The 13,064-nt window shown below is 64.5% G+C and overlaps 1 protein-coding gene across 1 annotated transcript; it reads right to left on the reverse strand.

The window, feature by feature from the left end:
• Window positions 1–947: 947 nt before the first annotated feature.
• Window positions 948–11,786, reverse strand: ZNF469 (zinc finger protein 469). The gene has a single exon (XM_006888859.1). It carries the CDS (start codon window positions 11,784–11,786, stop codon window positions 948–950), a length of 10,839 nt encoding a protein of 3,612 aa, XP_006888921.1.
• Window positions 11,787–13,064: the final 1,278 nt, after the last annotated feature.

Raw genomic sequence — 13,064 nt, forward strand, 5'->3', positions numbered from 1 at the left:
TGCCCCGGGGCTCCCATGTGGCTGCTGCAGCAGCTCTTGCCATCTGGCCTGTTCCTGGGGCCTCATAACCCCTTTACCCCCAACCCCCCAGTTAAAAACCAGAAGAAGCATCGAGGAGGCCTGTATTCACATTACATGAAGGTAGCACCAGAAATAGAGGAGTTAGCCTGCTTACATGACGGGTGAGGGCCCAGGGTAGGGAGTCGGCTCCAAATAGGGCAAGTGGGGCTGAGGGTTCCGACTGAGGGGCTTCTGTGCTGGGCAAGTGGGGGCTGTGGGCTCCAACTGAGGAGGTCCTGAATCGGGCCAAACAAGAGCTGAGGGTTCTGGTGGAGGGGGCTCCAAGTGGAGGGCCCGGAACAGGGAAGGGAGCTGGTGGGCACTGGTGGATGGGCAGTGTCCCCTGTATCCCATGTGGGAACCTGACTCCTGGGAACAGTGGTCAGCACAGTGTGGTTGTGGGAGGCCTCTGTGTTGATGTCACTTGAGGGGGCTTTTCAAGACCCCCATTTGGTGTCTAGGGTCACTATGGCTTCCACCAGCAGTGACATGGCTGAAGGGAACTGTCCCTCTTCGTGCTTGAAGGCAGTTTTTTGGGGAACTGTGTGCCACACGCCTTCTGGGGGCTCACAGCACCTTCACCAGCCTGGGCGCCTCGCTCAGGGCCTCCATGTGGAGGATGGTGGATGTGGCCTGCAGGGGCTGCCGCCGACTGCCTCCGGTCCCCGCTGTCCAAGGCGCGGGGGGGCTCTGAGTCCCTCCCAGCAGGGCACTGTCCTGGTTCACGGCTCAGACCTATCCTGTGTGCACGCTGCTGGGGAGTGGTGTCTCATCCTGCCCTGTGTCCAGGCCCCCTTCCAGGCCATGTGCCTACCACCTGAGGGTCTCATATCCCACCCATCTGTGTACATGACCTGGGGCCCCCAGCACGCCTGAGGCTACACACATTACTCAGTGGGTTCCCTCTTAAGTGGGATCTTGAAGCCGGTCAGCCGCTGTCCAAAGAGCTGGCTGAGAACATGGCTCTGGGCCTCGGCGGTGTGAAGGGTGCGTGGGCAGACGGGGAGAGCTCGGCCTTTCCTGGCGGGCCCGTGTAGGGGCCTCTTTTCGGGGGCAGCCATGCCCATCCCCTCTCTCCTGCGCCGGACGCCCCCGAGGCTGTGGCTGGGAGGTCCCCTCCGGCCCTCTGCAGGCTGCAGCAGTGGGGGCTTGTCAGCCTGGCTGCTCAGTCGGGGCTTTATGGGGGGAACGCGACTAGGGGCCGCCTGCTTGCGAGGGTTACGGGGGGGCCTGACAGGCACCAAGGTGGTGCTCCCCAGGCTCCTTGTGCTATCACTCCTTGGAGGCCCTGGGGCTCGGCCCCTCCTCTTGCCCCCGCTGGCCCCCCGACTCTCTTGGGGACCCTGGCTGGGGCACTTGGCTGGGGCCTGGGGAGGGGGTTTGGCTGGTGGCAGACTCTGATCCAGGCAGGGGGACTTGGCAGGACTGGGGGCATTCTCACTGACCAGCTGGGGCTGGCTGCCACCCTCTTCTGTGACACTGTGTTGGGGACCCCCAGTGCCCTGGGAGCTGGGGTCTGGCATGGCTTTTGTGGTGGTGGACCCCGGCCTGTCCTCAGGGTCCTGGGCTGGCTCTGGAGGGTGCAGGTTCTGCACAGCTTTCCCCAGAGGCACCAGGACAGCAGGTACTTTGCTTGGGGTGCAGACTGCCGGTCTGCCCTCTGAGCGAGCCCGGGAACCCCCGGCCTTGGCAGTACCGCTTTTGTGGGAGGGCCGCTCCTTGGGCACCTTTTGGCTCCTGGGCACTTGCTTCTTCCTCTGAGCTGGGGGCCCCTTGCTGGGGACACTTGGGGTCCTGAGCTTCCCGGAGGACAGAAGAGGACCCATCTTTTCCTCTGTGTTTCCATTTCCGGCCCACTGGACAGTAAGAGGGCAGAGGGGTGAGGGACTGCCAGGGGGTACCTCATCCTCTAGCCTGCCTTCACCACCAGCCTGAGGGGCTGGGGAAGGAGACAGGGGTAGGGGCGGCAGTGCCCAGCAATCAGGTGGTGGGTCACCAGCTGTCCCTGGGTGGCCCTGTGTGTCCATGGGCCTCTCCTGGGGCTGTCCCTGGGCAGTGCTGGGAGCTGGCTCTGGGCAGGGGGCCAGCAGAGTTGCAGGGGACACGGTGCCTGGGGAAGGGCTGCTGCCCTGGCATTGGGGCTTGTCCACCCCAGGTCCTGGGCTGCTGCTGACCACCCTGGCCACCCGGAGCCGTTTGCTGGGCTGCATGTCCTCGAGGAGCGGGGCCTTGTGCCCCCGAGCCCCTGGCCGCCTGACTCTGCGGAAGGTGAAGGGCTGCTGTCCGGGCCGTCGGTGTTTGTCCATGTGACGGTCAAACTGCTCCTTCTTGGAGAAAGTGTAGTTGCAGGTGCTGCAGACAAAGGCCCGCTTGATGATGCGCATGACGGTGGCGCAGAGCGCGCAGGAGTAGAGCGGCGTGGCTGGCCGCTCCGGCTCCCCACTCGCCCCGTGCTCCTGGCGGCGGTGGGCCAGCAGCTGGCCGTGCTCGCTGTAGACCCCCGGACACTGGGGGCAGAGGAAGACGCGCTGAGGGCTGTGCACCACCAGATGGCGTTGCAGCTTGCAGGGCTTGGGGAACTGCTTGCCACAGTGGTGACAGTGGCGTGAGGAGTCCTTGCAGTCCATGTGCACGGGCGTGCCTCTGGGCAGCACCTCGCTCAGCGGCCAGGCGTTGGGGGACAGGCTGGGGGGCGCCCTGGTGGAATCACTGTCAGCAGGCAAGGTGCCCCCTTGGTTGGGGGGGTTGGTACTCGGGGCCTTTGATTCGGCTGTCGTCCCCCGTGGGGCATCTTTGGGGTCCCCGCTGGCTTCGGGGGTGACGCCGTGGTCTCTGTCGGGGCGGTCTCCCAGGGTGGTCAGGGCCTGGCCGCGGCGGGCGAAGCGCACGGCGTGCTCCCGCAAGTGCTCGTTGTACATCCAGACATCGGGCACCTGGCGCAGGCACATCCCGCAGGCCCACAGCCCCGCCGCGCCCTGTGCGTGCTTCTCCCGCAGGTGCTCGCGCAGCAGCTGACGGGAGCCGAACCTGCGCTCCACACACATGTAGCAGGTGGGCGGCGGCGCGGGGCTGTGGGCCAGCTTGTGCACGTCCAGCTCGCCCAGCCCCCCGAAGCGCCGGAAGCACACCCTGCATTTGTAGGTGCCCCGTTTGCCTCTGGCCGTGCGGTCTCTGCCGGGGCCCCCACCTGCGTCCTCTGGCCGAGGGCCAGGTGTCTCCTGCACATTCACCCCAGTGTGGACGTCCAGGAAGGTTGTGCGGGGGAGCCCCCCGGGGTCTTGGCAGGGCCCCAGGAGGCACAGGTCCTGCATTTCAAACCTGGCACTGAGCATGTCCAGGTTGAGGGTCGGGAGCTGGGTCAGGCCTGTGTTCCCAGAGGGTCCACTCACCAAGCCTTCTCGCTCCAGGCTGGGGGGTTCGGGGCTCATATCCCCCAAAGAGCAGGGGGTCTCCTCAGCGGCCTCTTGCAGACCTCTCCAGGAGGCTGGGACCCTGTGTAGCTCAGGGAGCCCCTCAGACAGCTCAACCACGTGGGGACTGGGGGGCATCTCTTCGGAGGGGTTGGGTCTCCTCTCAGGGTGCTCTGCGGCCCACAGACTGGGGCTGGGTGCCCAGGCCTTGGCCCCTGGCACGCTGCCACAGAGGAAGTTGCGGGTGAGGAAGTCCTCAGGCAGACCAGGGGCCCCATCCACCCAGGGTTCCTCAGGGGACAGGCGTAGGGAGCCGTGGTCTCTTGGCTCTGTGGGCGGGTAAACGGAGGAGGACAAGGTGGACCCGCCTGCCTGGCCAGGCAACTCTGGGGGCAATGGTGGCTCTGACTTCTTACCATGCTGCCCGTGGGCACGGCGGGCCCTCTTTTGTGACATGTGGTCACTCGGGGGAGAGAGCTGAATGATGCGAACCTCTCTATCTGACTGGGCACCACTCAGCCCAGGGCTCGTGGCACTGGGAATGCCCTGGAGGCACTGGGCCAGGCCCCCAGCCTCTGGGGGCTCTGAGAAGTCCTGGGGATCACAGTCAAGGGTCCTGGGAGCATCCAGGGACTCTAAGGAGGGCTCAGGGTTCCCCACCACGCCTCCCCCTGCCCTGCCTGTGTCCCATCGGCTGGCCTCTGCTTGTGACAGCTCTGTCTCAGTACCAACTATCTGCAGATCTCTTGGACCCCAGAACTCACTCGCTGCCTCCTTCCCTGCCTGGAGAGTGGCTGTCCCCTCTTCCAAGGACAGCACCCCGGCCTCCGCCGCGTCCCTTGGTGTGGCAATGAGTGGCTGCTCCCTGGGCAGCTCCTGCTCCTGCTCTGTGGAGAGGAGGTTCGGCCGGGCCGGGTAATTGGCAATCACATTTGATGGATTCGAGACGGTTCTATCTGGAATCACATCAGGAGGGTCCTCTGAGACGGAAGCCCCGCTCTTCTGGAATCTTCTTGTGCCTGCTCGCCTCCCTTTCCGATCTGACAGCGCCCCCGAGTCACTGAGGAGACACCCCGGCTCTCTGCCTTGTCTCTGGGCTCCCCTTGGCACCACGAGCTCTGTAGGCTTGTGAGACTTGCTGGATCTGGGGGTGCGTGGTGTCACGCGGCTGGGTGGTCGTGGGGCGAGTGGCTCAGAGTTTGCTGCTTGGAGACGGCGAGGCCCAGCTGCCTCTGCTTCCAGCCTGGCCCTTGCAGGGCCCTGGTCGCTGGCCTTCCTCCTGGCTTTTGGCTTCTCAGTTCCTGGTGCTGGGCAGCTCTTCTCCCTGCTGACTTGGGGTGTGCAAGCTGTGGGATTCGGGGCCCCACAGTTGTGCAGGCCAGTCTGGTGAGGCGGGGAGGCACCGCCACGGTGCTTCCTGGCCTTGTGCCGGCTCAGGCCGGGTCCAGAGCGGAAGGAGGCCCCACAGATATCACAGGTGACGTCTGGGCATGCCGCAGGACTGGGGCCCTTTAACCTCTGGCTGCGGCCTGAGAGCCTGGGCTTCTTTGGAAAGTCCGGAAGCGTCTGCTCAGCATCATGTGGACACACGGGGTCTCCCCTGGGTGCAGGGTGGGGTGTGTTGCTATCACTCTGGGGGGGACGGCGGGTATGCCAGTCACTCTGGGAGATGGAGTGTCCAACACCAGGTGACCCTGGGCCCTCCCAGTTCTGGCTGCTGGCCCCCAGCCCCAGGCAGGAGTGGGCATCTGGCCTTGTAGCTTGCGCTGGGCACGTGTCCATGGCTTTGGCTGTGACACGCTGATCTTCTCCAGGGCCTGGGTAGACAGTGCCCCTTGCGGGGCCTGACAAGGGCCAGCAGAGTCCTGATGATGACACTCTGGGGTCCGGGGTCCCTAGCTCTCCAGTCACCTCTGTGTCACTTGCAGCAGGAATGTGGGGATGTTCTGAAGCCTTGCCAGCCCCTCTGGGGGTGACGGGGCCCGCTGGGGGAGAAGGGTATACATTGGCAGGGTTACCCAAACCCCCCAGCGTCCTGGAAATGTTGCCATCAGAGCATGTGGAGGTGATATCTGGGTCAGTCTGGTCCCCTGTGAGTGTGTCTACCAGGGGACTGCTGTCCACCATGTCCAGCTGGAGGTTACAGAGGCTTGTCCTCCCTGGAGGAGGCGTGGCTGGGCACTGCTCAGCTCCGGCACTGATGGCGCTGGGACCACAGCTGGCCCTCTGAATGGAAGCCTGGGGCTGGGAAGGGGCTGGGTGCTGTGGGTTCGGAGGCTCCTCACAGGATGGTGATGTTGGGAGCTGTTCCCCCTGCTCGCCTTGGGCCCCTGGGGTCCCTGCAGGTACAGAGGGAGGGACTTCATTGGGCAGGTCCTTGGGGCTGCAGGACCGCAGGGAGGCTGCAGAAACAGAGCAGGGAGTATGGGGGACTGGGTCTGGGATGGGGCACCATGGACTGCCCTCAGCTGACAGCAGCTGCTTTCCGAGGCCTTGGCTGGCCACTTTCCCTGCAGGCTCGACATCATGTCCATTTGGAGCAGTAACCAGATCTACGGCTGAGGCCTCCCTGTGTATGCTAGTGGGATGTGAGGGGTCCCCTGCCTCACACTGAAGGCTCCAGGCTGTGTCACCTTTCTCAAGCTGCTCCTGGACCCTGTCCATCCCCTCAGGAGGCATGTCTGGTGCAGCTCCAGGCCCAGCCTCAACAGTGATGAGGTCACCCAGCTCCCCCAGGGCCTCCTGCTCCTCTGGCTGCAGATGGCTGACTTGACCTTGACCTCTGGTCTCTGGGGCCCAAGACTGGGCCTGGCCAAGAGAGCCTGGGTGTCCATCTGTGGGGCCAGCTGGTGCTTGCACATTTCCCTTGGAGCCCTGGGCTTGGCCACAGGCCACGGTCTTGCTGCCTGCGTTATCCCCTCCTTGGCCTGTGGGCTCACTGTGCTGAGGGTGCTGGGTCATGTCCTCATGCTTGACAGCTCTGGCCACAAGGAGCTGGAGCTGATAGAGGGGGCTCGGGCCTGGAGGCTGAGGGCTGGAGGTTTGAGGCTGGGGGCTGGAGGTTTGAGGCTGGGGGCTGGGGATTTGAGGCTGGGGGCTGGGGGCTGGAGGCTGAGGGCTGGGGGCTGGAGGCTGAGGGCTTTGCTCTGAACCGACCTTGAGTACACAGACAGGATGTGTCACGGCAATCGGCTGTGTGTCCATTGGCTTAGACCCTGAATTGCCCACTGAGTGCTCCTGGAGGGCACCAAGGTGAGGCCGGGTCCCCAGAAGTAGGCCACCGACAGCTTGACCAGCTACGCCAGGCTCTGGATGGGCAGTGGGGCTGCCACACTCCCCTGACTTGGGGAAACCCTGACTTGGCACTCCTGTCTTGAGGGGCTCTGGGGACAAGTTTTCTCTGCATTTATGGGGCTGCAGCAGCAGGGCCCCTCCACTTGACCATGTTCTGGTGGTCTCCTTCCATCTGGGAAACTGAGGTGCTGGGTCTGGGCTGCGCTCAGTGATACTGTCAGCATCCAGACGGAGCAGCTTGGTGGGACTGGGCACAGTGGCACCTGTTAGGACCCCGCCTTCCCTCTCTGTCTGGGCAGGTGCTGTCCTCTGGACCCCATCCATCTTGGGAGTCGGGTGAGTCCTGCCCCTGGTCCTGAGTGGACTGAAAGGAGCTGTGGGCCCCACATCTTCTTGGACCTCAGGTTGCAGGGCTAATGTCCAGACCCCGAGTGGGCTTTCCAAGGCCCCTTTGTGGGGAGCCACCACTCCCTCACTATCCTGCTGTGGACTGGACCTCTTCAGGTCCTCTTGCACAAGTGCATCCTCCTGGGGCATGGTGGCTGGGCTGGTGGGTGGCACAGGGGCCTGGTGTGTGTCCTTCTGTGGACATGAGGCTCCCGTGGGCCCTGTGTCCAGCGGCGTGGGGACCTCGTGTGTGTCCCTCTGTGGACATGTGGCTCCCGTGGGCCCTGTGTCCAGCGGCATGGGGACCTGGTGTGCGTCCTTCTGTGGGCATGTGGCTCCCGTGGGCCCTGTGTCCAGCGGGTCAGGAGCCGGGCGCCTCACCGGGCGCCTCGCCGTGCTCGTCCGCAGCTGACTCTTCAGCTCAGTCACCAGCCTTTGGATCTCCAGCTCCTCCTCTGTGCACCTGTGGCTGTTCCCTGGGGGTAGGGGTGGAGTGGGCACTGCCGGCTCCTTGCTGGGACACCGCTGGCCACATGGCTTTTCCTGAGGGAACCTGGAGAAATGAACCACATGGCTGGGCAGCCCAGCAGCCTCGTCCTCCAGCAGAGGCCAGTTCTCCAGCAGGGGCCTCGGTGGGGACGGGCCAGCACACGTGAGAGGCGTCTGGTCATCCCGGTGTTCCAGCAGGCTGTCGTAGACCGTAGGGTCGAACCTGTCCTCAGGCGGCCTGCCGAAGAGCAAGGTGGACTCCAAGGTCAGCAGGGGCTGTGGGCTGCTGAGTCCCCGCTCAGCAGGGCAGGGCACGTTTCTGTGAGGTTCTAGCCTCAGGCCCACGTGGCTGCCTGGCCCGTTCGGAGCTCGGGGCCTGGGGGCTGGGTCCTCACTGCCCAGCTCTTTGTGCCTGAGGAGTAAGCCAGTAGGGACACTTCTGCAAGGCTGGGGCCCTTTCTGGGAAGCGGGGACCCCCAGAAGGGCTCCATGACAATCAGGAGGTTCCAAGACAAGGCCAGGGTTCTCGAGGAGCAGGGCGGCTGGTGCGGGGTGCGTAGCATGCCCAGCAGTGGCACTGAGCACTGGTAGTTTTCCGGGCCGGGGCTTGGAGGGTGCTGCTTGGTCAGGAGCAAAGAGGGGCCTGTTATCTGTACCTGCCGATGGAGAGTCGGTAAGGCGTGGTTTGTGATGGGCTTGTGATGGTGGCTGTGATGGGCGGCAGTCTTCTAGGCCAGGCTGGGGCTGTTCTGCAGCTGAGGGGTCACCGAGGACTTCTTGGTGAGGTGTGGTGGGGGCAGGGGGCACCTCTGGAGTGCCAGCACCTAGCTTAGTTTCTGGAGAGCAGTGTGGCGGTGGCTGATCTTCCTCAGGGGCCTCTGTGCCTGCACCCCTGGAAAACCCCTCTGTCTCAGTCAAGGAGACCCCTTCCATTCCAGGGTCTTGCCTCACGAGCCTTTTGGGCATCTGCTGGCCTCGCTCCTCTCTGGGGCCTGGGGTCCCTCCAGCCACTTTCCTTTTCTGGCCCCGGCTGCTGAGGTGGGGCCGGCCTCTGGTGGCCTGCTGCCGGCGGCCAGGCGGGGCCACAGCGCCCTTGTCCTCTGCAGAGGCGGACCCGCAGCTGTCGGCCCGGGGACTGGGTGGGAGCCTTGCGGCCAGCAGGCAGCCTCGTGCCCCTCGTCCCCGGCTGGCCCTCTGGTGCTGGTCATTCTTCTGTTGCACAATCTTGTGGATGAGCTCCTTGCTCCAGCGGCCACCCCGTGCCCTCCTCCGGGCATGTCTGCTGCGGGATGGCCGCTGTGAGCTCCGGGTCTGCATAGGTGGGGGGCTCGTGATGGGGGCCTGTCCACCACTGTCTGCGTGGCCCCTCAGCTCTCTGACTTGGGGCAGGGGCTGTTCCACGTGGCTACCTTTCCTGCGAGGCCTTAGGCAAGCCGTTTTGGAGCTGGCCCTGGGGCCCTGGGCTGTGATCAGCCCTTCCTGGAACACCTGGAGCCTTTTGCCTCTCCTGGGCCGTCCAGTGGGGCCGCCACCCTCATCTGCCCGGGGGACCCCTGGACCTCGGGAGCAGGTGCCAGGTGTGCTGCATGGCGGGCAACCCTCGGCAGCTCCAGGGCTGGGGGCTCTAGGCTGTGGCGCGGGGTCCCGGTCTGGCAGCAGGGCCTGAACGCTGGGTTCTGGTGTCACCCGTGCCCGGGGTTTAGGGAGCGGTCCGGTTCCAGGGCCCCTGGGACCCAGGGGGTCTTCATCAGCAAAGACATCGATGAAGCTGCTGTCAATTTCGGGGGTGTCCGAGGGGTCCTGCAGGCCATTGAGTGCCTCAGTAATGAGGCTGTCCAGCTTGGCCACGTCCTCCAGGTCCAGGTCGGAGGCTGGGAGCGGCAAGGGGGCGGAGGCCAGGCTGTGGAGGACGTCTCCGTCCAGCAAGAAGCCAGCCAGCTTGGTGGGGCCCAGCGAGCTCGGGGGGTGTGCTTCAGCCGGCACCCTGGGGGTCGGAGGGCGCGGGAGGCCCTCAGGGGCCCGGGGTAGCAGGCTGCAGAACTGTCGGTGCTGGAGGAAGGAGGCCAGGCTGCTGTAGTTGCGGTCACACTGTCGGCAGGTCAGTAGCACATCCAGCTGGTCCAGGCTGGCGCTGCTCAGAGGGAAGTGGTGAGCCGAGTACGGAGGTGGCTCCTGGGGGAAGGTGCCCAGCGCCGGGCACTCGAAGGCCCCACTGGTCCCCAGTGTGTCCGCAGGGAACGAGAAGGCCTTGGGTGGCTCAGGTTGGTAGTGGACACGGATGGCCGGCGGAGGCTCGGCCGGTGGGAAAGCGCCGCTGGCCTCCTGGGGGCAGGAGGGCTGGAAGAAGGCTGCGGATCCCGGCAGCCCGGGCAGCTGTCCCTCCTCTGAACTAGGGTTGGCTGGGCTGCTGGACAGCGGAGACAAGGACGAGCAGGAGCCACTGCCGGCCGCAGTGGTGGCAGGCGAGGGGAGTGGGGACTCACTCGGGGAGACGCCGACCCCTCTGGATGGGGGCAGGCCGGGTGTCCCGAGGGGCGATGCCTGGTGGGGGGTCACTCCGAAAAACAGGGGCTGGGTACCAGCGTCCTGCAGGCCACCATATGGGAACAGTCCAGGGGGGCTGCTGGGTGTTCCCTGGCCATTCTGCGGCATGGTCAGCTTCTCCACTGGCCCTGGTGTGTGGCCACTGCCTGGCCACTCAGGGGAGCTGATGGGGTACGGCAGTCGGTTGAGCAGCTCCATGGGGGTGGGGCCAGGCCCAGTGGGTGCGGGCCTAGGGGGCCAGGGTAGTGTGGGGCTGTGTGGGAGACAGAGTCTCTGGCCTTCAAAGAAGGCCCCCCTGGCTACTGGGGGTGCTGGAGGTGCAGTGGGGTAGGCGCCCACGGTGGGATCCACCAGGGGCAGGGCCTCACTGGCCCCCTCCCACAGCTGGGGCTGAGGGCCAGGCGTGCAGCTCGGGGCGACCAGCTCCTTGTCCAGAGGCCCCGAGCTACTGCCCACGGCACTGTCCCCTGGGCTGTTGAGAAAGGCTTTGCTCAGAAAGTGCCTCATGGGCGGAGGGTTTGGGGGTCCTCTTGGGCTCCCTGCCCTCTCGTGTGCTGATGGAGGCCGTTCAGGCAGGGCCGGGCACAGGCTCTGGTGAAGGCTGGCTGGGAAGGGGCCAGGGGCCGGGTGAGTGGCACCAGGCGGGGAGAGTGACCCACCGAGGTTATGAGGCACCTTGAGGCTACCGGTTGGTCTCCTATAACAGGGCAGCAGTGGGGCTGGGGGCTGGGCGGACAGCGCGTAGGCTGAGCTGGTGCCTGCTGGCTGTTCTGGCCACATGTCTGCCGACAGGCGTAAAGCTAATGCCACGGCCTCATTGCTCGTGAACTCCCGCTGGGCTGTGTCCACAGGAAAGGGGTACTGAAAAGTGACTGCCCGTGAGCTGGGGCTGGGCCCATCGCCTTCAGGAAAGGACTCTGGCTCGGTGGGGGGAACCCTGAAATTAGCAGCTGGGAAGTTGTTGGTGTTGGGGGGCCAGGAGGCAGCCCTGCCTGCCGGGAATTCTATGTAGGAGGCGGGTCTGCTGGGGCTGGGTCCTTGGGTCTTGGGACGCTGCAGGGCCGGGGTCTGAGGGGTGGGACTGGGCGAGGTATAGTCAGTAGAGGTAAAGCGAGTGGGGGTCTCTGGGAAGCACCTTTGGAAGAGCTGGTCAGCCACAGGCTGGGCCTCGGGCCCCGGGAGGCTGGGCGTGAGGGAGGCTCCTGAGCCCTGGGGGGCCTTATCAGGGGCCCGCTTGTCCTTTGTGCTGGCAATGCTCAGTCTGTAGAGTTGCTGGACACTACCCTGTCCCCTGCCTGGTCTCCGAGCTCGTGCCTGCACGGGTCCCTTCCCAAGGGAGCCCCTGGGGGCCTTTCCAGAAGACCATGAATTGCTGAGGGCTCTGGGGCACACCTCACTAGCCTGTTCTGGTGGATCCTTCGGGGGCTCTGAGGCCCGGGCCCCACTGCCCACCTCCCTCGTGTCCTTGGTGGTCCTGCAGGCCCGAGTGCTGTCCTCGATGGGGGGCCGGGAGGGGCGCCCTGAGTCATGGGAGGCCAGGCGGATCTGCAGACATCCAGTTGTGGTGGGGACTGGCGCTCCGAGGGACTGCTCCCCAGGCATGGCTGCCTCCTCTGGATGCTAGGAAGATGCAGAGGGCCGTGGAGGGCCATAGGTGGTGCGGCAGGCAGGCTGCGGGGGCATCCTTGGTCCATACAAGGCCTTTGGGAAGCCTGCTTTCATGGTCCCACCAGTCTGGAAGAGGAGGACACTGTGAGTCAGGTGGACAGGGCTGGACAGTCCAGCAAGGAGCCCACGTGGACCTGGTAACTTCCAGGAGGCAGTGGAAACCGCAGTTGGGACAGAAACCCAAGATGAGGCAGGGGACTAGCTCAGGAAGTGCCTTTAGAGACAACAGGGAGGGGCTCCTGTCCAACTCAGCAAGAGATTCTGGGGAGGAAGGTGGGGAGAGAGATAGAGACACAGAGGCAGAGATTCCAGGGGTGGGGGTGTAGAGAGACCACAGAGTGTCAGAGAGGCCACAGGGGGACAGAGAGACCACAGAGGGACAGAGACCACGGAGGGACAGAGAGACCATGGAGGGACAGAGACAGGCAGAAGGAGGAAGAAATTCTGGGGGTAGGAGATCTAGAGAGACACACAGAGTCAGAGAGACAGAGACCGGGGGGTGTGGTGGGAGAGGAAGACACACACAGAGACAAGAATGGAGGCAGAAAATGACAGAGAATGACAACCTGGAAGACGAGAGACAAAGGTGGAATAAGGAAATGTGAGTGTGCCTGGGAGCACCACAGAGAGAAACCACCCTGGGTGGCAGCCACCTGGCCGCCAGGTAGGTCCACACATGCCTATTTGACCAGTCTACCCCTCCCTTGGTGAGCCCCCATCTCTGAATCCTGGAGTTCCTAGGAATGCCCACTCCCATCTCTGGGCCTCAGTCTTCTCTGTAAAATGGGCAAGCCTGGGGGGTTGGGACAGTTCTTTATTCACAGCCTACAACCTCAGGTTGCCCAAGACCCTGGGTGAGGGCAGGATGGGGCAGGGGTTGCCAAGGTGGCAGGCCAAGCAGCATCCCGGCTGCCTCTACCTGTAACCTGGGCAACACCAGCATCTAACTTCCATGAGAACAGGAACCCCTCCTTAAACAGCCCTTAGTGACAGGTTGGAAGGCATTGTTGCCTGGCCCTGCCAGGGCTGTCGTTCTTGGCTGCCCTTCATTGAGCCTTGTGTGCATCAGGGCCATGCTGGGCTGGGGCGTCAGTGGGCTTTTGGGAAGGAGATTGCCAGACTCTACTTCTGTGGCATCTCTGCATGGGCTTGAACCTTTGACAGCCAGCCCCCACCCGGACCCCACTCCAGGGCACAGGAGTGGCGAGAGCA

This window comes from Elephantulus edwardii, unplaced genomic scaffold (genome assembly GCF_000299155.1).
Source record: "Elephantulus edwardii isolate Elephantulus edwardi_28Jun2011 unplaced genomic scaffold, EleEdw1.0 scaffold00072, whole genome shotgun sequence".
In the NCBI taxonomy this organism is placed as follows: Eukaryota; Metazoa; Chordata; class Mammalia; order Macroscelidea; family Macroscelididae; genus Elephantulus; species Elephantulus edwardii.

What these genes read in the sequence shown, in the direction of transcription:
- ZNF469 (XM_006888859.1), bottom strand. Translation starts at nt 11,786, where the DNA reads ATGCCTGGGGAGCAGTCCCTCGGAGCGCCAGTCCCCACCACAACTGGA.